The 26,858-nt window shown below is 45.0% G+C and overlaps 1 protein-coding gene across 1 annotated transcript; it reads right to left on the bottom strand.

Moving 5' to 3' along the window:
* Positions 1-8: 8 nt before the first annotated feature.
* Positions 9-26,858, bottom strand: LOC121166624 (leucine-rich repeat-containing protein 37B-like). Its single transcript, XM_040995837.1, is given in 13 exon segments — positions 9-140; positions 1,974-2,032; positions 6,004-6,096; positions 6,442-7,925; positions 7,928-8,005; positions 10,208-10,344; positions 16,517-16,591; positions 17,176-17,247; positions 18,385-18,465; positions 18,983-19,054; positions 21,428-21,499; positions 22,373-22,444; positions 25,060-26,858. Coding segments are annotated over 13 exon segments (4,182 nt in total). The 3' UTR covers positions 9-52.

Raw genomic sequence — 26,858 nt, 5'->3', positions numbered from 1 at the left:
AATATTAGAAGGGAAGTGCTTTTATAAATGGAGGCAGCCCCAGCAAAAGGGCTTACTCGGTGAGCACCTCCTCAGGGGCTTCGCTTTCTCCTTCGGCAGTCGACTCAGCGGCCGCCATCTCGCCCGGGCCTTCGCTCATGCTGTGGGGAACAGAACAGGCCACTTTTCCTCTCTGCCCGCCCGTTTGCTCCCGTTAGGTAACGTGGGGAAGGCAGTCTGTCATTTACCTTGCCCCTCTCACGAAGATTGCTTCCTCGTCAGAGGTTTCATTGAATAATTTTTTACCAAATTCATTCTGGCTCATTGCCCGGCGGGGTTTGCGCTCACCCCTCAGCCAGCGCAGCCACCTCACCAAGAAGCCCACCTAGGAAAATGCAGGAGGTTTAGCACCCTTAGGAATGGGGAGGGGAATGCATGTTTTGCCCCTACTCCCACCATCCCTCCCTCCAGCGACACACTGTGTCCCCCAGTTTACCTGCTTCTTCTCCCGTCTTTCCTTGAGGGAATCTTCGTAAAGGTCCCTGGGGGAAAACAAATGCCCAAGCCAATCAGAGACTGGTGTCACTCTCCATGGCCCGCACATCTCTGGTGTGCCCGGGACAAAACGTGTCCCTGTCCCACATATACCACAAAGCAAAATCACCACAGACCTGGGATCTGGGCTTCTGGGAGCTCTCCGATCTGCCTGAAGGTGCCCCAGTGGCTAAGGGCCAACTTGAACCACTGCTTTGTGTGAGGTCGTCAGCCCCAACCACTGCCTTCCCCAAGCGCCCTTGTGCAGTGACAGACCGCACAACCACATGGGGCACGTGCACTGTCTCCCTCCTTTAGCATCTGGCACCAGCCCCACCTGGACTGAGTCTCACATGCCTCCTTCACCTGGGGGTGAGGGAGAAGGTGCCTCTATGTGCACAGTCCTTGACCCCTGTAAACTGAATCACATCAGGCAGGGCCTGAGTCTGACAGCAGTTACCTAGCTCATGCAGCCTCACACTGCAGGTGTCACTGATGGGAGAGTGATGAGTGAAATTAGTTAAAGGATGAGGCTCGCACTGACACCAAGATACCCCTTATGAATCCAGCAGAACAGGAGAGTGCATTGTTTTCAGCAACTGTGCCTGTGTGGTACATGGGTGCTGATTTCTGACAGAAAACGTAGCTCACAGCCCCAAACCCTTACAAGCCAGGGAGGAGCCCCAGCTGGGAAGAGACCCTCCTCTGATGTTAACAGTATGACCCTGGGGCCAAGATGCTGCCTCTTTCTCGTTTCCTTGTCATACAATGAAGAGACAGACTTCTCTTTAGTTTGAAGATCTCTTCCAGTTAAAGCTCTTAGAAGCTTGGTTAGAAGAGAGAAGACATGACCAGTGTGATGGCTCATTGGCTAAATCCTCGACTTGCATTTGCGGGGATTCCAGATGGGTACAAGTTTGTGTCCTGGCAGCTCCACTTCCCATCCAGCTCGCTGCCTGTGGCCTGGGAATGCAGTGGAGGATGGCCCAAGGTCTTGGGACCCTGTACCTTCACGGGAGACCCATAAGATCCTTCTCTGTTTCTCCTTCTCTTTGTAAATCTGTCTTTCTAATAAAAATAGAGTAAATCTTAAAGAAAAACAGATTAAAAAAAATAAAGACAAGCAGGATGAGAAGAACTTTTCCTGCCTTCTTTAAGGAGACCAGCTCCTCCCACAGTGCAACACAGACTCCCCTAGCCCTTGCTGGAAGCCTTCAGGAAGCCCTCTGGTATGGTCAAAGTACTGTCAGCTGCAGGGATGGCACAGCTGGAGTCCCTCCCCAGCCCCTGCATCCAAGAAGGACTGGGGACAGCAGAGGTGCCATGGTGGTGCTGTCTACCCAGCTGTGAAGTATGCTTCCTGTCTGTGGAGATCTCACTAAACAATGAGGTGACTGGAATCCATGTGTTCTCTTCTAGTTCTCGAGTTTCATTTCACACATTACTGGGCTGGTACTTACCTTAGACCTTTTCCTATGTCCTCCTCCTCGGCGTCGGCTCTTGCCCTGTGAGAGTAAATCTGTTTTGGAAGAAGACACAGCCATTATTATGCAACACAGTGACCACCATGTCCAGATCATTTGCATGCCTTTCTTTTTGTATGCATCTGGCGCCTAATACATTTTACTGGCTGTTTAGATAACTTTCAGCAGACAATTCTCCATGAAACCTCTTTGAAGAGGAAAAGATGAAGCATCTTTAATTGGATCAGAAAAGTAAACAGAGAAGTCAAGGAGACTTGGCCTTCTTAGTAGGATTGCTACTATTTACCACTGTTGAGGAGGCCCTAAAATAGGGACTAGTGCAATGGTGTTTAGGTTTAGTTCTACCTGTAGTGCAGTATCCCATTTGTGCAATGGCTCGAGTCCCAGCTGCTGTACTTCTGATTCAGCTGTCAGCCAACAGCCTGAGTAAAGCAGCAGAGGATGATCCAAGTGCTTGGGCTCCTGTGCCTGTGTGGGAGACCCACAGCAACTCCAGGCTCCTGACTTCAGACTAGTTCTGGCTGTTGCAGACATTTAGAGTGAACCAATGGGTGGAACAGCACTGTCTCTCCAATAAGAATAGGTAAATCTTGAGTATCAATTTTTCAAAAAGACAAATACAGTATTGTGTCACAAAGGAAGACAAAACAGATGTCATCTGAATGTGAAATGATGGACAACTCGGAAAACCCAAGAAAATCAACTACCATTTTTGTGGAAAGTAATATGCGAGTCCAGAAAGTTGGCCAGACACCAGGTCAAGAGATCAACATACATGCTGTGGTAGCTTTCCTGTGTGCTGCCAACAACTAATGGGAAAACGCAAGAAGGGTCCCGTTTGTAACCAACAGAAAGGATTAAAGCTTATCCTGGAATAAGCTCAACAAAAGATGTGTAAGATTGTGTAATGAAAACACTAAAGCCCTTTTGAAAGCCATGAGACTTGCATTCCTATAATGTTGTGATTATGTCAATTCTCCTCAAATTAATCAATCAAAATAATTCAATTCAGTTTTATACAAATCCGAAGATACATTTTTACAAAACTGACCGGCTGCCATTCAGTGGGGAATGATGGGCAAGAATAGTGCAAGAAACATGAGAGAGCAGGAGCTCGCTCTAACAAATATAAAACTCAGAACTAAGCCATAAAGTGACTGGAGTTTACCTGTGTGATACAGGTATGGGTGGAAGAAAAGACCACAGAGTCGATGGAAAGAGCAGAGTCCAGGTCAGGATATTTTAGATTGGTAAGGAATGAGTGAACTGTTCAAAGAAAAATTATTTTAGAAGATTTAGAAACTCATGTAGAGAAAGATAAGCTAGATTCCCTACTTCAATCATATTGAAAAATAACTCCAGAGGGATTACAAAATAGAAATTAGAACAAAATGTTACAAGAGTCCTAGAAGAAAATATGCTACTACTCTATCAGTTTCAAGAACCTAACAAAACTCAGATCCCATCAGCAAAATGTGAGACTGGCAGGTGCAGGGCTATGTGCTAGCAACTCCCTATCCATCCCAGAGTGTGCCCCCTTCTGTTGGGATGTTAGCTTTTATTTTGCTGTTGTTGGTTTAGAAACCCTTTTTTTTTTTAATACAATAAATATATTAATCTCTTTGGTGGCCTTTTTCTTGTTCAAGTGTTTCCAGTATTTCTCAGTGTGTTTGTAAGGAAGGGAAAGAGAACAAAGGGAATGAGGAATGCATTCTTTGCAGTCAGGAGATCTGAGTCTGACGTTGGCTTTGTCATTTGGGCCCATAGCTTGATTGCCATGACCTGTGAAAGGGGAACTGCTGCAAGGGCTAAGTTGAGAACACAGGGGAGACTCTGCCCCAAGCCTGACCTCCCCAAGTGCTGAGTCAGCTAGCAGTGTCACACACAGGCAGACAAATCTTTCAAAGGTTTCTCCTATGCCACTGGGCTTAGAAAGCTCTTTTCCATCCCAAGACTGAAAAATACTGCTTGAAATTTATTCTCAGTATCTTTTTGTCTTCTTTTTTTAAAGACATTAACTGAAATACATTTAGGATGAGAAGTATCCATCTATCACTGTCTGCCATTCAACCCAAGTTCTTAGGCAGCTAGGCAGCGTTTTCTCAAACTGATTAGGCTAGAGGCAACACTGCAGAAGTTTTAGGAACACACATGTCTATGTATTACTGAACTCTCAACTCTGTATGCTGCTTCAAATGAATATTATATTGCATTCTTCTTCACCGTAAACTTGACATTGTACCTAACTCTGATCCTCTGAACACTTACTATCTTTCTAATACAGGCAAAACTCTGCATACTCCCTGACCTCACAAACCTTCTCATCTAACTGGGGAGAGGAACTCAGGAAAACGTGAATGGATACAAAGAGAAGTAAGCCAGAACTAAACATACACATTAAAATAACGCAGGACTTGATCAAAATTTCAGCCATTTCCCCGAAGGCAAAGACCAGGGGCCACCTGGAGATATCCAGGATACTGTCTCCACCGACCCCTTGGCAGTTGACCCCATGTGGCTCCCAGCTCCAGGGTTCAGAAATCAGACTGTTTTCACAAACAGCAAACTCACTGGAAACAACCTCACCTGATCAGCACCACAGCCTGAGTGAAAAGACAGAACAGCTGTGACTGCATGACCAGGGAGCTGCCTCTGCAGGGGCAGGCCTCCATGGCACACTCAAGCACTATCAGAAGGCAACTTGGGAAGGACAAAGATGCAAAGGAATCAGCTGAACCCAGCGTTTAATGGAAAGGTCTGGAGTGGCCAGATTTGTCCCTCTCCTGCAGAGGCTCAGCCTCACCAGGGGGCTGCCTCCACATCTGCCTGGGGCTGTCCCTCTGCCCTAGTGCAATGTCAGGATGGCCACTAGCATGCTGGTGGGCTCTCATCTTTCTGTGCTCCTGTCACCATCCCCTGCTGTGGCTGGCATGTCTGCCTTTAGAAACAGTGATACACTAGGCGGGTGTTACCGGAGGCCAATAGACCTGGGAAGCTCTTTAGTCCTTATATACCTTTGCTGTACTCCCTCGCGTGTTGACCTTGGCACTTCCCTTTGTGAAAACTGCCACATTTTTAAAGTTCTCAGGGGAGAGGAAATACCTCTCTGTGGTTTCACAGAAACGATGATCCATCTCACAGAAGGTTTAGTCCCAAGAGAGTTGGAGGAGTCAAGGCATGCCATGAAGTGAGGGAATTTTAGGTAGAAAAGGCACAGGTGAAAGTAGGAATGGCCATGGTGTGGCTGGGGTATGGTAAGGGGCCACTCAGGCAGGAACACAGACAGGGCTGACATGACAGGAAGTGTCAGTGAAGTAAACTGGGTTGGACTGCTAGGGTAGAGTCAAGACCGTCAGATCTTTCAATGACTTCATATTCAAGCCCTTTCCTGTTGGGAAAAGTAATGCACTTTATGTAACTGAACAATAGGTGAACAGAGTCAGGCTCCAGGAATGGGATAGGATAAATACAGCACACCTCAGGGTTCAGCTTAGGAAGCAGGATTCAGTTACATTCAGGTACATAAACAACCTGTCTTTAGACCTGCCTTATGTATTAGAACAGGTAGAATCTTTAACATGTTTTCTGGCAGTGTCCTGAGGACAGTAACCATTCTGTGAGGTGAGGGTGCTGATACAGCGCTCATCATTTCAACAACGAGAAGAGAGACCAACAGGAGCAGAGAGGGAAGTGGTAAGCACATCAAACAGTTGACATAGCTGTGGGGAAATCTTGTTATCTATGAAGTCTGGTCTTCCACCTCTCACAATAGCCAGTGGCTTGGCTTGCTACCTAGTTTCCAGTTGCACTGAGATTTCCTGGGAGTAGGGTCTATTCAAAATCTCAAGCATATGCTTTTCAGGAGAGTATGTCTTTGTGACCATAGAAGAACGTCAACTGGCAGTATGTGGGCAAGTGGCTTTGATGTTCACTCTGCATTCAAACCTGTTGTAAAAAAAAAAAAAAAAAGGATGTTCTAGAAACCTAAGTGAATCGTTGTCCTTACCCCAACGAGACAGGCTCCCGTTATTAAGATCATCACAGCTACAGTGACAGATATTGCCATGATGAGTATTTTGTATCTTGGGACTTCTTTGAGCTAAAAGAAAAAGAGCAATGAAAAGAGATCAAATAAAGAGATAGCATGAACACTTAACTATTCCAGCCCGTATTCTTCCAGGTGAGTGGCTTATAGGATCTTCAAGACCACATAAGATCCAAAGTTACATGATCTAATTATCACACGGGTACTCTACAGTTCATCTGGCTTGTCGGGTCTGCTTCATTCTCTAAAGGAGCAAAGTGGGAAATTGCCAGCTTGGCCAAAGTTATGTGCCCAATGCAAGATATGGACTGGGAGCCCCTGTTCCTCCTCCTTGGTGCTTTAATGACACTTCCTAAACGACAGGAAAGGGCAGCTCTCCTGTCTCGTGGCCGTCCTCACCTCACTTGGCTCGATCATTCCTGCATCAGTCTGGCCTCCTGGGCTCTCGCTGATGTAGTCCTCTTCTTTCCAGCGGGCTGTGTCCCATTCTGCCTTGGCCTTCACTTGCTGCTGCTCACTGAGGAGCTTCATGAGGAAGCCCGTTTTGGAGATGAGCTTGGCACAGGACAGCTGCACCTGGGGGTCCGCACAGTCCATCTGCAGAGTCCTGATAACTATTAAAATAAAGTTTCTCACGTCATTATTGGGGATGAGGGACCGAAGCTGCTGGTTCAGTTGGTGCCCTGGGGATGACTGCAAGGGGTAAGTACTGCCTGTAGGCATGGAGGGGATGTCCCTGCCCATGTTAGGGTTCCCCCATTGCATTTTCTCAGTGGGGGCAATCTCAGGGGAACCAGTGGCCAATGGATGCCCCTGGGCTGTGCTGGCAGGGGGAGATTCTTCTGGCACAGTGTTTCCTAAGTTATTTGCTGCAGCAAGGCTGGCTTCAAGAATATCTTCTGCATGTGGTACTGGAAGAGCCATCGCTTTCGGAGAAGGAAAATCCTGAGAACTCGAGTCTCCAGAAGAGGGAGAAGGCTCTCGGGGAGGGGAATCAATGAGACTTTGTAGGGCAAGGAACGCAGGCCTCTTTACAGAGCTCCATGTGTTGATGGGATTTTTCCTTTTCATCTTCAGTCTCCGTTTGGTTTTGAACACTGGAGAGAGATCAATATTATTCAGGTGGTAATTCCCTCTGGACTCTGGTTCTGCTCCCACTTTGGTCTTAGATGTTCTGAAGACAGCATGAGGATCAATTAAGCGGTAATTCACTCCATCATATAAACTTGGTTCTGCTGCCTCTGTCTTTTTTGTCCTAATTTTTGCTATTTTTTCTGGTTCAGAGAGAGACTTTGCACGGGCTGCAGCAGATGGCCTGCCCACGATGTACCTCTTCAGGGAAGAGGCGTCCCTGGCATTGTGCTCCTCTGTGAGTGGGGGCTCTGGGTAGAAGGAGTTGGCCACCAGGTGCCAGGGCCTCTGGGCCACATGAAGCTCCTCCTGCTCCCTGGCTCCTGCGCTCCCCAGCCGGCCTTGCACGGTGCCCTCCACAAGGGGGCGCGCGTTCTCTCTCCTCCTGATTGTCTCCTGCTGCATCAGCATGGCAGCTTTTTGTGTTTTTTTAATGTCATCAATTTTTTGTTGAATTTTGTAGTTTATCAAATTTTTCAGAAAGTGGATCTTTCTCATTTTACGTTCATTTGATTTTAAAGACAAGTCTTTTGGATTGGTTTTCAAGTGATCCACAGATCTATCTTCTTGTGGACTGGAAAAGAACAATTTAATGAAGGGTAGTAACACTGACTCTATGTCTTCTACACTGCTGCCTGAGAAATAAGGCAATACGTAATTTAGTGAACTGATAACATCTTTTTCATTTAAGTCTAGTCGCTCACTTGTAGAGTCTAGAATGCCAAACTTATGTTTCTCTGAATTCTCTGTTTCAACAATTTCGTGCTAGTGTTCCTCTTCCGGGCCTGCAGTATCTTCAGGAATTCCGCTTTGGGATTCCCCGTCGTTGGTTCTGTCAGAAAGGAAGAGAATGCTTTCGTTACCAGGAAACTGAGTGTCAGTGTACAGACATACATCCCCAGCAGTTTAGGCTCGGAATCACCAAGATTTGGTTACCACATAGGAAGAAAAATTAACCCAAGCTTAAGTCTATGAAATGGCAGCAACAGAAAGGAAGAAAAAAGTGATTTTTAAAAAGAGTGTAATCAGAAGAGTCCTGAGTATGAAAAAGCAGTCACTGTTTAGGGTTGTTCCTTGTCTCCCCAGTGGCCAACTGCCCAGCACCCAGTAAAAGCCCATGGCCGGGAGACAGTCTCCATGCAGCTGGCCCCTGTGGAAGTGCCTGCCTCACAGACACATCCTGCACCGTCCTGCCTCAGACACCCAGGGGGCACAAGGCTTCCTCTCTCCCCCTCTCCAGCGACCTTGCCTTCTTGCTGCTGTCAACAGGTGACCATGGCCAGACACATTCACATGAGGGGAGTGAAGGCACAGATGCTAAAACAGGGGCCTACTCCTCCTCTGGATGTGTCCTTTTCCACCAAGGCAACAGTTACTTGGTCTCTGCTCAATGTTTCCTAGCCCTTATCACAGAAGGTTCCTCATACAGAAAACCACCGCATCAACCCTTGGTCTTTAAATATGGCCAGGGGTCTGGGATGTAGGTGGAGTGGTCTGTGGGTTGCTAGGTGGTACGCATGCACAGATTGTTCTGTGAGCTCTCTGGGGTGGTAGCAGTGTCTGGGTAAATGTTGCTCAATGCCCTAAAATGTAAAAGGGAAAGAGGCTGGAGCCCTGGTGTGGTAGCCTAGTGGCTAAAGTCCTCACCCAGTATGCACCAGGATCCCATATGGGCACCAGCTCGTATCCCAGGTGTTCCACTTCTCATTGAGCTCCCTGCTTGTTGCCTGGGAATGTAATCAAGGATAGCCCAAACCCTTGGGACCCTGTACCCAGGTGGGAGACTAGAAGAAACTCATGGCTCCTGGCTTCAGATCAACTCAGTTCTGGCCATGGCTTCCACTTGGGGAGTGATCCAGTGGATAGAAGTTTTTCTCTCTGTCTCCCTTTCTCATTGTAAATCTGAGTTTCCAATAAAAATAAATAAATCTTAAAAAAAAAGGGGGGGGGGAAGAAGCTGCTTTTGCAAATGCCAGTTTTTGCTTTCATTTCTAGTATTTCCAGCTTGACTTGCGGAAGCCTTCAAACTTCCAAGTGCAGGAAGGTCAAGTGTGCTGTTGTGTGGCTGGGCTTCTCTCCCAGGCCCTGCTGTGATAGTGAGAGGAGGAGGTGAGCGTCATGAGAAAGAAGGAACATGAGTGCGTGGAGAGTCAACGGTGGACAGAAGACCGGGTGTCTGGCTTCATCCCTTCATGCCTCCATCTTGTTTCTCCTCTCTGTGAGTCCATTAAATTGTTTGTTCTGCCCCCTCTTGGAGAGAAGGGGTTAATAGGTGGAAAAGTGTGCTCGACAACAAACAGCACTGTTTGGCATTCACTAGTATGCTGAAGTCCTGGATCCTGACAGAGATGTGTATCCAAGCTCTAGGGAGAATAGAGCAGTCTTGTCTGGAATCCCAACATTAGTGGGACTTCAAGTTAGTTGGTGGAGTTTAGTTACTTACTTAGTGGGACTCCAGATATCCGGAAAACCACAGCAAAGTCCCTGGGTGACTGCCCAATGAGAAGCCTGAGCCTCGGAGCAGGTTCAGAGCTGGGCTGTCTACTGGTGGATGGCATTCCACTCCATCAGAGGAGCCAGGCAGCCATGCCTGTCTTGGAACCACCAACTCCCAGGCTCAGAATAAAGCAGTGTCACTTATACTCTTCTCCACAATTGCAAAAACAAGCCAACAACAATGTTCTACACCTGTTCTCTAGGGCAGAGGCACTGGAGGCCTACTGTGTATAAAAGCAGGCTACACACTGTGGTGCAGTGCACAAATGAGTGCTCATGGAAGCAAAGCACCAAGCTGAGAGCACAGTGCACCATGTGGCCCTCAGCGTTAATTCCTTCCCTTCCATTTCTTTCCTGTGATTCTTTATGCACAAGGAACAGTTAGAGCATCAAATTTCCTATCAGTCACTGGGAGCCTGATGTTCATTGAGAGAGTAGTTCAGAAATTGAGAGTTTTACTCTGAAGGAATGAACTAAAATAATTACATAATAGCTTTAAGCATTTATCCCTAATTTACAAATAAGAAATTAAAATCACCAGGCATTTGAGACTCACCACAAGATTGAGTGTTTGTCAGACACTCACTGCAACAGTGCAGCTTGACTGTCTTGCAGACAGCCTCAATATCCTTTTTAAATTGGCAGAGGCAGCAGGCCATGGAGTTCGGTAAGATCCTGTTAAAAGGAAACACAGAAAATTCAGCTAATAATTAAAGGATTATCTGAGTAGGTCAAGAGGCAGGCCAAGGCTGTGAAAAAGGTAATCTTGAGATGTGGCATCAGGCTATGTGGCTGGGAACCTGATGACCAAGTGCTGCTCTTAAATGTTGCAAATATGGGAAGGATGCAGAGGTGCCCAACAGAAAGGTAAGCAAGGCAGGGGGTGTGGTATGCTCGGGATAAAGGTGACAGGGGCTGGAAGCGAGTGCCACTGGTCAGTACTGTCACTCAGGAGTATCTCCTCCCAGCTCACAAGTCTCACTCTGGGATAATGTCAGACTTGTGAGAAGGAGTCAGAGCCCCCAGCCTTGGGAATGCCTTTCTCATCTGCTGTTCGAAGGATCTAATATTAGAAATTACTCTAGCTGCAGAAAAGACTGACTCTAGCAATTGTTGAAGAAAGATACAGAGTAAAAGGATCTCTCAGTCAATGTTGGGGTTTACAAAAAGTTTGCCAGGGGTAGGCATTTAGCCCAATGGTGAATATGTTGCTTAGCAACCCACATTCCATGCACCTGGGTTTGAATCCTGTCTCCCCTTCCTCCAGTGAACACCCTGGGAGGTGTCAGGTAAAGCTCAATAAATACTCAGAAGTAGAATAGCTGGAACATATGGTAGGTCTTAAAGTTTTTATGAATACTCTGAAACTAATTTGATTAAAAGCTTTTCTTGAGACATATTTTTAAAAATTATTTGAAAGGTGGAGAGAAAAACAGAAACGTTCCATCAGCTGGTTCACTCCAAATATCTACCACAGTCAGGGCTGGCCAGGCTGACGTTGGGAGCCCAGAACTCAACTTGGGTCTCCCCCCCATAGGAGGCAAGAACCCAATAAATTGGGCCATCAGCTACTGCCTCCCAGGGTGCACATTAGCAGGAAGCCAGAGTTGGAAATGAATCCGGCACTTGAATTCAATCACTTTGATGTGAGTATGAGTGTCCCAGGTGGTGGCTTACTGCTGCTCTTGTAACAGCTTCATTTGGGATAGCCAAAAATGGAAAGAACCCAAGTGTCTGGCCACAGATGAGTGGATAAATGATACTGAGTTCACATAATGAGATGTTGTTCCACTAGAAAAAGAAATGAGCTATTTCAACAGACAACAGTCGTGTCTTAATCGTATTACATAAATAAAGATGATTAGAAAGAGTGCATAGCATATAATTCCATTCATATAAAATTCTAGAAAATGCATATGATAGTAACAGAAAGATGCTGAGACTTACACAGGCACCGGGAGAGCAAGAGTGATGGAACAGAGGGTTCCAAAGAGATATAAGGACCTGTTGATGTGGTAGACATTTGGAGTTGGGTGATGACTTCATTGTATATACATATATCTATACCTTATTTATGGTCTCAATTATGCTTTCATCTCTGGCATTATTGTGAAACTGTCTGAAGGAAGAAGGAAGGGAAGGCGGGAAGAAGAGAATAAGGAAGGGAAGAAGACAGGCTACTCCAAATCTATGTGACAGGTATATGGGCAACCATTATATTCTGTCTAGTAAGTTTGAATTTGTAAAAATATTTACTTGAGGGTGCCGCTGAGTGTGTGGAGAGATAGGGACAGAATTAAGCAGAAGAGAGAGCAGGAAGTGCAGAATTGCAGGAAAAGATGTCCGAAGCTCCCTGGAGTCGGCGAAACTGAGGCAACTTTCACACAGGCAAGAGAGAACCTGGAAGAACTCTCAGGATGGCAACCTGCCGCTTGAGCTTGTGGAGACGGATACCAGGATACCATCCGGGACAGGCAAGGACTCAGTAAAAACCTGGTGAGTCATGAATCGATGCAGGGAAGACACCAGCAGGAGCCTTAGCCTGCCCATAAGAGACAGAGGGAGTCAGAAGGACTCTCAGATCAGGACACTGGTGGGATTTAAAAAAATGGCCCAATGAGGAAGCTATAGGCACAGATATGAGCAGCCTCTCCCAGAGGAGGGAACGGCATTGGAGAAAGGATAGTTGGGAAGTGAAAGGTGCAGTTTGGAGACACAGTCGGCAAGACCTGAGACCACCCCCACCCAAGGTTTCTCAGACTTGGGCCACCCAGAGGGATGCCAGAATCCCCCAACACAGAGATGTGGGAGCCCCAGGGTCAGAGGTTTCTCTCAGTGACCCAGCAGCGTAAGAGCAGACTCCAAAAGTGCATGAGGGTAGGTTAGTGCCAATACCCAGCAGACCGCAGGAGAACCCAGCGGTGCAGGTACAAATTCCAGGGCAAACCAAAGCCACATAACCCCGAGCCGGCGCTTGCCCATTGGAGATGAGGCGTGGTGCACCCCAGAGTGCGGAGATCCCAGCCACTGGTTGCACACTGTGTAGCAGAGGCTGGGTCATTTCCACTCTCGGCAACTGCACAGCGGGCAGAGGCTGTGAAGGCGCCGGGCAGCAGGGGCTTGCACACAGAACTGGAATTTGCAGGCTTTCCGTCGCAAAGCTCCACACCCTGCCTGAAACTGGGAAACGCAAATGAGGAGGAGAGTGAAAGCACTGGTCGCCCACAAGGTGGCAGCAGCTGACAAACATCCTAGTTACCTGGCTGGCTGAGAGGCCTCACAACCCACAGAGCAGCTGACAGATTCAGTGCTCCCAGAAGCCCCCAAAGCACACCAGAGCTAAAATCTCAAAACGACAAGAAAGCACAAAACAATGGGAAGAAGTACCAGAAAAACTATTCAGATGAAAGAGCCAGTACTCCCCCCAAAAATGACCAAAAAATAACCTGTCTCAGAGTTGCAAGAAAAAGACATTGAGGAACTACCGGAAAAGGAATATTAAAAATGAACATGAAACTCTTCATAGACAATGAGAAGTATTGGGAAGAGCTCAAAGAGTTCTCACAGAAATTAAACGGGTCCAAAATGAAATTTCAGAACTGAAAAATATGGCAGCAAGCTTGACAACAGATTCAGTGCTGCAGAGGAGAGAATTTCAGAATAGAAGGTAACCAAAATGAGAATACACAACAGAGAAGAAAATGAAACACCTGGGAATAAACTTAACAAAGGATGTGGAAGATCTCCATGAGGAAAACTACAAAACATTAAGAGAAGAAATAGAAGACTTCAAAAAAGTGAAGATAAATACCATGTTCCTGGATGGGCAAAGTCAACATCATCAAAATGTCCACATTCCCAAAAGCAAAATATGCATTCAATGTGATTCCAATCAAAATACCAATAACATTCTTCACAGAGCTGGAAAAAATGATACAAAGGTTCATTTGGAAACACAAAAAAACACGAATAGCCAGAACCATCCTGAAGAATAAGAACCTAGCGGGAGGGATCACAATCCCAGATCTTTGGACATATTATAGGGTGGTAGTTATCAAAACAGCCTGGTACTGGTACAGAAACAGAGAGGTAGATCAATGGAGTAGAATAGAAAATCCAGAAGGGAACCCACACATGCACAACTATCTAATCTTCAGCAAGAAAACAGAAAACAATCTGGGAAAAAGGAAGGTCTCTTCAATAGATGCTGTTGGGATAACTGGTAATAGTCTGCAAGACCCACACCTTTCACCACACACAAAGATCAAACCTAAATGGATAAAATCTAAATCTACACCCAGAAACCATCAAACATTTGGAAGAAAAAGTTGGAAATACTCTACAAGATATAGGTGTATGTACTGACTTCCTGGAAAAATCATCAAAAGCAAAGGAAGCCAAGACCAAAATAAACGAATGGGACCTTCATTAAGCTAAGAAGCTTCTGCACAGCAAAGGAAACAATCAGCAAAGTAAAAAGGCAATCAACAGAATGGGAGAAGATCTCTGCACACTACATGGGAGACAAAGGGCTACTTTCCTGAATATACAAAGAACTCCAGAACAATAATACAAACCAACCAGTCAAGAAATGGGCAGGGGTAAATGGGCAGACCTTTACAAAGGAACAAATTCAAATGGCTAACAGACACATGAAGAAATGCTCAAGCTCTCTGGCAATAAGGGAAATTCCAATTAAAAACAACACTGAGGTTCCACTTAACACCAGAAAGAATTGCCCACATGCAGAAAACTACCAACAACACCTGCTGGCAAGGTTGCGGAGAAAAAGGAACCCTACTCCACTGCTGGTGGGAATGCAGGCTGGTGCAGCCACTGTGGAAGTCAGTATGGAGAACACTTAGGCAATTAAAAATCCACCTACCATATGACCCAGCAATACCACTACTAGGAATATATCCAAAAGACTTGTTACATGAGAAAGCAACACGCACCCCAATGTTCACTGCAGCACAATCAACAATTGCAAGAACATGGAAACAACCTAAATGCCCACCAACAGAGGACTGGATAAAAAACTGTGGTTCATCTACACTATGGAATACTACTTGGGTGTTAAAAAATGAAATACAATACTTTGTGGCCAAATGGGCCAAACTAGAGACCATTATGCTAAGGGAAATGAGCCAATCCCAAAAGGTCAGATATCATATGTTTGCTCTAATATAATATGATGTCAAATCTAGGGATATTATATGTGAATCTTACTCTATGTCACTTCATACTTACCTGTACTTTGAGTAATAAGATCTTCACTCACTCTTAGACAAAAGGTGGAGAAGCGATTGTGTAATAAGATCTTGTGATGTAATCCATTAATCAAACATCCATAAGAGACTGATTATTTATAATTTAAAAAATACAGTGGTAAAAATATTTACTTGACAAGTAGAGTGTTAGAGACAGACACACACATACCACAAGAGAGAGAGGAAGAGAGTTAATCTTCCATCCTCCGATGGGGCTGGGCCAGGCTGAAGCCAGGAGCCAGGAGCTCCATCTGAGTCTCCTACCCCCGGCACTTTGGTCTTCTTCTGTTGCCTTCCCAATCACATTAGTAGAAAACTGGGTTAGAAGCAGAGAAGCCAGGATTTAAACCAGCACTCCTAAGCTGCTGTGCCACAACCCTGGGCCCCATGTAGGTATGAATTTTCTCACAACAAAATCTTGCAGTGAAAGATAGCCAAGCTGATTGTCTTATGAGTTAAGGCTTCCTGCAGACAGTTTCAGGGAGAGAACAGCCGTCTCTAACTGCTGTGCCACACTGCCCACTCACTATAAAATAAATTGAAATGGAAACACACAGATTGCAACCAGAAGAGGAGCAATCACAACTCCCATAACCTGCTGGTGACAATGCAAATAGCACTGTCACTTTAGGAAACAGTTGAACGGTTTCTTAAGGAGGAAAAAATGCAGTTAGTAGTTGCTGCAGCGACCCTAGCCTTGTGTTTATCACCTAGGAAGGGAAAACATGTTTACACAAAGGTCTGCCTAGGAGTGCTTTTAGCAGCTTTATTCATTATTGCAAAAATTGAGAAAGTCCAGATATGCAAACTGATGAGTGACTGAAACAAACTGGCCTATTCACACAACTGGGATATTGCTCAGCAACAGCACTGCTGCTGGAGCCAATGGCAGGGCAATAGCGTAATCTCACAAAGATTGTGCTCAGTTAAACAAGCCCAACACTAAAGCCTACTACATACACTGCATGACTTAAAAGACACTGACGAGGGCCTATCACAACGGCTCAATTGCCTAATTCGCCTCCTCCAAGCACCAGTTGCTCTATGGGTGCCATTTCATGTCCTGGCTGCTCCACTTCCCATCCATCTCCCTGTTTACAGCCTGGGAAGACAGCAGAGGATGGCACAAAGTCTTGGGATCCTGCACCCACATGGGAGACTCAGAAGAAGCTCCTGGCTCTTGTCTTCAGATTGGCTCAGTTCTGATCACTGCAGCCACTTCAGGAGTGAACCATTAAATAGATTTTTGTCTCTCCCTCTCTGTATATCTGCTATTAAATAAAAATAAATCTTTCTAACATCAAAAAAAAAAAAAAAAACTCAGCAATGTTGAAAAGGCAAAAGCAACAGGTGTCTGGGTTGGAAAGGGTTGACTGCAAAGGGTCCAGAGGGCCCATTTTGGCATGTCAGAAGCAATCTAGGAATTTAGTGGTGGTTTTATAACGATACAATGATGAAATTTATCACACTGCATACTTAAGTTTTATTATGTGCAAATTATTCCTGAATAACTCTGATGTAAGAAAGCAATTAAATCTTCAAAATGACAAAAACATAAGCCTAAGAGAACAACTTACAGTTTTTCCAGTTCGAGAGACTTCATGAGGATGTTCTCAACTGTGCTGATTGACACCAGTGTTCTTCCGAGGTCTCTGAGGGAGAAAGCCCAAGCAGTCATGATGTGACCCCCCAAGAAAAAGTTCTGTCCTTAAAAAGATGATTTCAAGGAACAAAATCTAATAAAATTGAAATGAAACAAAAAACTAGGATATTTTAAAAAGTAAAAAGAGTTAAGAGCATGCAGTTGCATTAACTTTTGGCTACTCTATAAAACAAGACAGCTTAAGAGTCTGTCAGGGCAGATCCTTCCAGGAAGTTCTCATGGAAGAAATTTAAGTTACTCTGCACTGTCAAGTCAGTGACCTTGGCACTGAGGGACAGAACCTGTACCGTTTGGTTTGTTGCCATTATCTTCCTTTTCATTTGCCTATTTCACTCCTTGGTTACTTGATATCTTTTCATCTGCTTTGTATCTCTACATGTATCTGAATATGCTCAACAACACTGTCTGCTGGGGCTGTTTTACACATTGTACATCTTTTCTTAATCCAGGAGCCCAGTTCAACTTAAAATTGCAACTTTTTAGCCTCAATGCAAAATACTTAAATTTTGATCAAAGTAAAAACAAGGAGTATAAATCACCCCATGATTCATGCGGTTTATTTTTCATACTTACAGATATTTTAATGCTGGCAAATTAAAAAGATAGGGATCTTCGACAGTTGTCAATGGATTCTGATCAAGATTTCTGAAAAATGCAATGGGATAAAAATTATACACCTCTTCTCTATGTATAAACATGTGCAAAAGTTTATATACATATACATATATATGACAGAGAATTTATAAATTAACAAAAATAATTTAATGGGCCTTCCCAGTAGCCTGGTAACTGAAGTCCTTGGCTTGATCATGCTGGGATCCCATACGGACACTGGTTCTAATCCTGGCAGCCCTGCTTCCCATCCGGCTCCATGCTCGTGGCCTGAGAGGGCAGTGAAGGATGGCCCAAGGCTTGGGACCCTGCACCACATGAATGGAGGGAGGGAGGAGGCCATACAGCCAGGATCTGCAACAAGTATTGGTCCACTCACTCCCAGCACATCTTAAACCCCTCCCTCGAATGCAAATGGAACTGTGAAATCATGAACCACAGGACAGGTGGCTATCTTGTCCAAGGTCAGGCTTGGAAGAAAATCTCTATCTCAAATCTCAATTCCCCTGGCCGTGGACCATCACAGAATTGTTAAGCAGGGAGGGAATAAAACTGCAACATTTCATTCAAGTGTGCCCTGGATGTACACAAAATCAGGCTAGAGCAATGCTTTCCTATTACTTTTCACATCATAGCTTAAAATAAACACCACCTTTGCTACTTCAAAAGTTCCCTTGCCCACAGATGGTTTATAACTTCACTTGTCAAAACACACCATGAGCTGGGTGACTGTGTTGAATTTTCAGTTGTTCTTTCTGCTTTATCATTTAGAAGAAAGTGACCCTGAGAAAGCACCAGCACCTCGGCTCCCCAGACTGAGCAGCAATCCCAGTTAAATTCGGGCTGGAATCTCAAGGAGCACTGGGAATCCGAGCAGCACTGTGGGGACTCTGGCAGCAGTGCTAACTGGATAGTATTTGCTAGCTATGCTCTCTTGCCCAAGGCCAAGATCAGCACTAGGAAAAGCAGAGCATGTCAGCTGTCACACAAAGTCCTGAGCCTCAATGCACCTTGGTGTCCTCATTGGAAAAAAAAAAAAAAAAAAAAAAGAGTGGAACTTAAGCCATACTTTGCAGAATTTGTTCATGACTTACACTCAGCTAAAGATAACTATATAGATTTTACATATACACAGCTCTTTAATATGTGTTTATCTTGTATTTCACTTACATCACATGCAAAAAATGCATTCCATGCCATGCCTGAAATGTGCCAAAACTCACTTCTGTGAGTAAATTGCAACCAAGATTTCTGTGAAAAGACACAAATTAAGAAGAAAGTTACTCTTTTAGAACATTCATCTTTCAGCAGTGATCCTAATTTGTACAGGTGAAACATCGCCTCCACACACTCAAGACTTCCCAGTTGGAAGACTCTGGCTTCTGACTTAACACTTTCACATCTACACAGGCGGTGCATTAGGTACACCAAACCACACGCGACAAATACTTGTGCTCAGTGATTTTCATTTCCTCTCTCTGGAACAAGGTTTCACAACTTGAGCACTTTAGAGTTTTGAGCTGGGTAATTCTTCTTTGTGGAGGTCTGTCCTGTACATGGCAGTTGTTCTAGAACAATTCATGGCAGGTGATTTCGCAGCACCCTGACATTGGCCCAAAATATCTCTGGAGATTAGAAAGATTTGCTACATAATTCTAGCTAACTTTCTACAAGTAAGAATTATAATGATATTGCGAAATATGATTGACTACCAAGGGGGGTTACAATTAAGACTTACTGTAATTCCAAAGATGACATTATAACTTACATAGATGTCAAAAAGGGGAGTGATTCAAATGTACTCCTTTCAATAAATTTTAGTTTATTACAGGATAAATCCCTAGGAAAAGAAAAAGCAAAATGTCTATTAGATCTCTAGTGAGTAGGAATGAACAGAATTTGTATTTCTTAATGTTGAATATGCAGTTTTTGTCTAAACTACACCTTTGGGCATCTGTTTGAACATTCCAGAGCTCCTAATCAAACTTATAACCTCTCCTAACAGTCTCACCTTCTGGGTCTTTATAAATAAAATATACAGCATGGCTATAGCTCTTGATAAGACTCTGAAGGGAAAATTTCCTGGCAGCAAGAGATATGATCAGATGACCTTTAGTAGTCTCATCAAATTCAAGACAATGAGATCAAAGTTTGTACCTCTATCTGTAATTTCTAATATTCAGACGAATATTCTACTTTTATACCTGCCTGGTGTGGTTCTCTTTTTGGAACTAGTTCAGTTCCAGAATAAACCAGAGAACCTTTCAAATCATTTGAAGGGAAGCTACTCCTCAGATGAACTCATCATTTTGAATTAATTCAGAATTATATTATCCTTAGTAGGAATTCTTTTCTGATTTCACGTCGTCTTGACATTGCGTAAAAGCAGATTTGTTTCAGCTGCGCAGTGGCAGCAGAACAGAAAACAGCATGAACTGGATTCTTGTTGGAAAACACTCACTTGTGACCATAGTAACATGGATCCCAGCTTGCCTCACTTTTCACCCGCATGGCTGCCAACTGCCCACTGTGGCTGTCTCCATCTCTAGTCTCTCTTCTGGAACTCTCCAGAAGTGGTTCTCAAACACTGGCTTCACTTAGGCACCGAAGATGCAAATTCTCGGCCCGGATCTAGAACTCAATCAGGAACTCGGCAGGGCTGGGGTGGTAGAGACAGAACCTAGTTCTGCAAGCCCCTGGATGACGTTGATGCAGGCTCGGTTTTGCTTCAGAGCGCTGCCAGGAACACGTGGCTCTCCTGGCTGGTGACTTTTGCATGACAGTCAAAGCCCTGGAGGCTGTGGCCCCACACTCCTTACGGCTTTCCTCCGTGGACTCCACAGGTACTCATGGCGTTCCTCAGACACTCTCCCATGTTTTGCCCTTCTCTCACTTTCCTTCTGCGGTCTGAGGGTATCGCCCCACACTGTCCTCCCAATGATGCCCAGTGGCTCTACACAGTGTCCTTCCAATGATGCCCTGTTTAACCAATATCACTCTCGCTACAGCCCCCTGATCCAACTTGGAGTCTCTTTTCCCTGTTCTGTTCTCCAGAAGCAATTTGCACATCATGTCTGTGCCCTTTTCTTTTTCACATTGTTACCCTTGCCTCTCCCCTTCCTTCAAAGCATAAACACCTTGAAAGCATGGACTTGGCCTTGCTCATGCGCACTGCTTACCATGTTTCCACCTGGCTCATGGAAACAAAGCAAACTCAGATACTTAGGAAATAAAGGAATAGCTAAGGAGTGAGTGAACGGAAGGAGGAACAAGTTACTAGTTTTTTTTTCTTTTAATTTTTTTTTTCTAAATCACTAGTGTTTAAGGAATGTGGTTGCATTACTCCACTGACCCTCTGCAGTGTGTTGTCATCGACCTGTTTGTTGGATCATGTTTGATTTCTGTGCGTGTTTCCCCTGCAAGCGATCTTGCAGCTCCTAGGAGGGTAGGAAGCCTGCCTTACACATTTTAGAGCCTCAAACTAGACTAAGTGCTTAGCATTCTCTTTCAGTTATGAAAAATGATGGCATTTTAAAAAGGGATGACAATATAGATGCCGACAGAGAATAACTAGCTTGCAAAGGACTTCCCACTAAAAGCAAGGAAGGGCCTGTTGTACTGGACAGTTATTATCTCTTCTGTTTTTCTCCAGATCAGGTCTATAAGGTTTGGGAGTCCAGAAGAAAAAGATGGAAGCAATTGTCCCCTTCAGGCCTAGAGAGCTTGGTCATTCAAAGGATTATTGTTAGTGTCAGATAAGGCTGTTTCTACCCACTGTCCTTCAGCTGTATAAATTGGAAAGAAGAATCTATTTCCTAAGAGTAGCAATAATCGGCCTAATAAAGATGCATGGCATTTGGAGCCCATTGTGGTATAGTAGGTAAAACAGCCCTGCCATGCCAACATCCCAGTTGGGCCCTGGTTTGAGTTCACTGCTCCACTTTCCATCTACATTCCTGCTATATGCCTGGAAAGGCAGTGGAAGATGGCCAAATCCTTGGCATTCCTCCCCCTGACCAACCCCTCCAAATACCCAGCTATTATGCTTGAAGAATACAAAATGAATAGTATGGATTCAATGCATGAGACCCTATACATACTTACAGAATTGTTATTTTAATACTAGAAGAAACTTTAGAGATTATTGAAACACCTTATTCATTTGATAGAAAACAACTAAAATCTCAGAAATAAATGTGCTTAACTAACTTACAAGTGCTGCAGGAATAGCAAGCCTTCAAATGAATCCTTATGTAATTCAGTCAAATAATTTTCACTGAGAATCCTGGATCAAAATGAAGAATAACAACAATTTTTATTCAGGAATAACTCTGATGTGGAGGAACCCTCAGTAGGGTGCCACTTAAATGCAAGTTAGATCTTTCTCCCTTTCTCTGTAACTCTAATGAGTTTCAAGTAAAACAATTACATCTTAAAAAAAAAAAGCCCACATATCACACTAGTTTTCCTGTGTCTAAATGATGTGCAGAAAAACATAAGAGAAGGTCTGGAGCGATGTATATCACAGTCACAGCAGCTTACTTCAGGGATGGAATGTTACACTACAAGAAGATTTTTACTGTATCAGTTTTTAGTCTCTTAAGAACATAATCATGGAGCCCAGCATGAAAGCTCAATGGCTAAATCCTCATCTTGCAAGAGCTGGGATCCAATGTGGGCACCAGTGCACGTCCCGGCTGCTCCACTTTCCATCCAACTCCCTACCTTAGGGCCTGGAAGAGCAGTAGAAGATGGCCTAAAGCCTTAGGACCCTGAACCCAGAAGAGAGAGCCAGCAGAGGCTCTTGGCTCCTGGCTTCACCTCGGCTCAGCTCTGCCTGTGGAGGCCACTTGGAAAGTGAGCCAACAGATACAGAATCTTTCTGTCTCTCCTCTTTGTAAGAATAATTTGTCCAACAAAAGCAAAGAAATCTTAAATAAAAAATAATATAATCATGTATTACTTACAAGATGAAAAATAAACTTCAGTGGTCTCATTGCAAATACTGTGTTTTAGAACTGTAATAAGTAGAGGTTGATTTGTTAACATGAAGGGGTAAATACCTTTTCCAAGACATTCTGACCTCTAATACTGGACCAAAGAGTTTAAGATGCAGTTACTTTGTTTTTGTATCCATATTTAGAGAGAATATACTCACAAAGTCTCAGCCCAGCGATATGCTTTCCATACATTTTTGTCAATGTAGGATATAGCGTTCCCTTGGAAATTTCTGTAAAGAAGCACAGTTCATATCCTTGAATAGATAGGAACACAATGAACAGAACAAGGAAAACACTCGTAGCAACTTCATGGGGATATTGAATATGGATATTACTACCAGCTTTCTAGTTTCTAGAGCTTCACCTGATGGCAGGCACAATTAAGAAAGAAGAACATGGGGTCCTGGCACAAACATTGAGGTGTCACTTCAGAAGCTTAACTTCCTCTTTGTGCAATCTCTTTGATAGATAATGCCAATCAGTTGCATTTGAGGGACATACTGCCTCCAAAATGCCCTGGGTGTCTAAACTGGTCCTTTTGCAAATCAGTAAGAAAATAATTCAGCTGAGAACAATGGATCAATTTATCTTCAGCAGCAAATAAGAATAAAGAAACTCCAACGTACAGTAATTCTAACACTTTGGCCAAGTACCTTCTACTGCAATTATTCTACCTACGTGAATGGACATGGACAATGCAAAATCAGATGGACTAATGCGTTGACACGAATGGGTCACTGGCCATAGCCATGGTGAGGGATGGAAAAATCAAATGATTGAGCCAGGAGCAAAACATCACCTCCCTCAGGGAAAAGTGCAAGGGAGAGAAACTGGAAGGAGGGACACATATCCTCACGGAGATGGGAGTGACTTATGGATAGTGGAGTAGAGAGGATAGGATGATAAAGGGTGTGGGGGTGTAGATTCTGATATTTTTCTCTTTGTTCCATGATCCTTTGGCAGAGTAAGAATGTACCCATGAATCATCCACATTCCAAAGCAATCTTAAATACTGTAAGTTTCAAGTCTGGGTAACTTTGAGTCTTTACCTGTGCTTCTGTCTTCACTCCATCATCAGCAGTGCACCTGCATGGCTTATGTACAACACGGTTGTACCTGCGTGTTCTGCCTGGTGGACATTCCCATTCAACCAGAAGGCTTTGCTCTATGTTCACCAACATAAAGTATTAAAACTGAACACACCTCCCTCAGATTGCCTCTCCTTTCTGATTGCTGTCTGCACCTGTGAGGCAACTCACTCTCACCAGCACCCAGGACAAAGCTTGCAGTCATATTTTTTCTTCTGTGCATACATCCACCCACCAGCCTTTGATCAGTTTCTAGGTCCATCCGGCCTTTTTCATCTCAGGGACTTTCTTTTCATTCCTATCAGAGCTGGTGACTTGGTCTCATTCTCATTTTATTCCTTGATTTTACTAGAGGTCTTTTTTTTTAATGTCCCTGAAGTAAGCTTTCCTCTCTAGATGACTCTCCATATAGTGTCTAAAATCATATTTCTGAAACAGGCATTTGGCCTAGTAACTAAAACACATCTCACGTCAGAGTGCCTGGGCTCCTACCCGGCTCCAGTTACTGACTTCAGCTTTCTGCCCACACACACCCAGAAGGTAGTGGAGCTGGCTCCAATAGCTGCCCTCCTGCCACCCTCATGGCAGACCTGGGTTGGGTTCTTAGCCCACTTTGACCAACCCAGTGCCTGCTGTTCAGGCATTTAGAGAATGAACTAGCAAATGGAAACTCTCTCTCTGAATCTGTCTCTCTGCCTTTTGAGTAAATGCACAGAAAAAAATTAAGACAATGATCAATTTCTTTTAAAATTTTTAAAAATAATCTTTCTGTTGGGCCCGGCGCCGTGGCGCAGTGGTTAAGGTCCTTGCCAGGCACGCCCGGGATCCCATATGGGCACCGGTTCTAATCCCGGCAGCCCCGCTTCCCTTCCAGCTCCCTGCCTGTGGCCCGGGAAAGCAGTCGAGGACGGCCCAAAGCTTTGGGACCCTGCACCCGTGTGGGAGACCCGGAAGAGGCTCCTGGCTTCGGATCAGCATAGCATCGGCCCGTTGCGCTCACTTGGGGAGTGAATCATCGGACGGAAGATCTTCCTCTCTGTCTCTCCTCTCTGTATATCCGCCTTTCCAATAAAAAATAATAATAATAAATCTTTAAAAAAAAATAATCTTTCTGTTTTGATCACCTCTCTCTTGCTTGAAAACTTTCAGGGTTTTCTGCAGCTCATAGTATAACTCTGAAACCCCTGTAGCTGATATTCAAGGTTGTTCATTTAATATCTTTCATTGCTTTGTAAGTCAGTTCTTGGCAGACAAGCTGTCTACTAAGCCTTGCTGATTCCAATAGTCAAGGGTAACAGGTCAGGCTGTCAGGATGCTGGCATCCCATACATATGTGGGTACCGGTTTGATGACCAGCTTCTCCACTTCCTATCCAGCTCCCCACTAATGTGCCTGGGAATACAGTGGAAAATGGCTCAAGTGCTTGGGCCCCTGAACCCACACAGGAGACCCAGAAGAAGCTCTTGCTCCTTACCTTTGGCCTGGCCCAGCCCCAGCCATTGTGGCAATATGAGGAGTAAAGCAGCAGAAGTAAGATCACTTTTTCTAGATCTCTCTTCTTGCTGTAATTCTGCCTTTGCAGTAAATCTAGTAGTTTTTTTTTTTAAGAGAAGGAGAAGGAAAGGCGACAAGAAAAATGTCACAATAGGAAGTCAGGAAATACAGGTTGAGTCAGGAGGAAGGCCCAGCAAGGTACTGAGCAAAAGGCTACCATGACAGACAAGATCTAGAGAACTCTGAGGAAGGGTAGTTCTTACAAGATGGTGAAGGTGTCATTGTGGGCACTGAAGGATCCTGGCACAGGCACTTGGTGGAGCTTCTGCCACGGGCTGAGATTGGTACATGACAGCATTCCATTTTTGCAGGTACAGAGCTCGCAGATGTCCGTGCTGTTGGGGGTGCTTTCTTTTGACTCAATGAAAGTAGTTAGCCGGGTAGCATACTCAGCAGCCTTGACTTCAGGATACAAAGTTGGAAACTGCCCTGCAGGTGGAGCTGTAGTCTTCAGGATTTTAGAAGGGCCAACCTCTGGAGCAGGGACTGGAGCTTTGATAGGCTCCAACTCTGAAGGCTGACCCGTGACTCGGGAATCTGAAGGCTGACCCGTGACTCCGGTTGATGTTGCTACAGTTACTATATCACTAGTTGGCTCTGGTGGCCGAGTTAGAGTAACCGAAATAGTTGTAGGCTTGACCTCTGTAGATAAATTGAGAGGATTGCCTGTGACTTGTTGAGTCTGGCTCCGGTCTGTATATGTAGGTGGCACCTCAGAATGCCTTGGAGGTGCTGCTGATGTAGTCTCCAGGGCTGTAGACTGTTCAGCCAACGTGGTGGGTTCTGGGATTTTGAAAATTTCTGTCTTCACAGCTTCAACTGTGACACTGACTGGCACTATATGCTGAATTGGAGCTACAACCTCCAATGGAGGCTCTGGAGGCTGAGCTGAGGTCTTCTGCAGGGCTGGAGATGATTCAACTTCCGCAATTCTGGATTGAAAAGCCAGCTGAATATCAAACGCCTGAACTGTGACTTCAGTCAGGTTTGGATGCTGCGCCTGAACCAGCTCTGCCTGTGGAAGTGTCACCTCAGGGACACCTGGAGGTGGTGTTTTGGCATTCCTCGGGGCTGTAGAATGTTCGACCTCCACAGCAGGACTCGGGTTTAGATGCTGAGTCAGAATTGCATCTGGACTCGTTCCTGTAGGTTCTTTCAGGGCGGTTGCATGCTCAGCCTCTGCAGTGGGTTCTGGACCATTGGTAGGTGTAGGTGGTAGGTTCAAGGTCTGATCTGTGACACTGGGTGTCACTGGAGGTTGAGGTGGAGCTGGCGTTGGAACGGCCACCTCTTGCAACACTGGAGGTTGAGCTCCCACCTCTGTAGATGGCTCTGTAAGCTGCACAGGGGTCTCCTGAGTGGTTGGAGCCTGGTCAACCTCTATATTGAGTTCTGGAGTTGGGGTATTTCCCAGGTCCCAATGTGCAACTGTGACCTTGGGCAGGGCTGCATGGTGAGTCTGGACCTGGTCTGGATGTGAAATCTCAGAGTCCAGAGTTGTTGTGGTCTTCAGGGCTGTAGAATGTTCAGCCTCCACACTGGGTCCTGGAGTTATAGTCAGCTGCAGCTTCAAAGGCTGAAAGGTGACCCTGGGTAATATTAGATACGGAGCCTGTTCCTGAGCTGGTTTGGGGACCGTTGCCTCCTCATCTACAGATTCTTGAAGTGGCTCTCGAGGTTGGGTTAGGGGCTCCGAAGAAATGACACCCTCTGTAGTAGGAGATGGAGTCAGGTAATATACTTGGGGTTGGCTTTTGGAACCCACAGTCATTTCCGGATGTTGAGCGGACACTTTCAGCCGTGGTGGAGACGGAAGGGTGATCGGAAGGGCCTCCAGGGGTTCAGCTGGAGATTCCCATTCTGTAGGGATAGGCTCTATCTCCTTAGGGGAAGCTGCAGTCTCATCCATGGCCTCTGGCTCAGCTGCAGAAGGTAAGGCTGGGTAAGGCTCAACCTCTGAAGGTGAAGTGAAGGTGACCTCAGGATCTACTGACTTATCCAT

Source organism: Ochotona curzoniae, unplaced genomic scaffold (genome assembly GCF_017591425.1).
Source record: "Ochotona curzoniae isolate NIBS_2020 unplaced genomic scaffold, NIBS_Ocur_1.0 patch180, whole genome shotgun sequence".
NCBI lineage: Eukaryota > Metazoa > Chordata > Mammalia > Lagomorpha > Ochotonidae > Ochotona > Ochotona curzoniae.
Note: the sequence above shows the minus strand (reverse complement) of the source record. Positions and strands in the feature narration are given on the sequence as shown.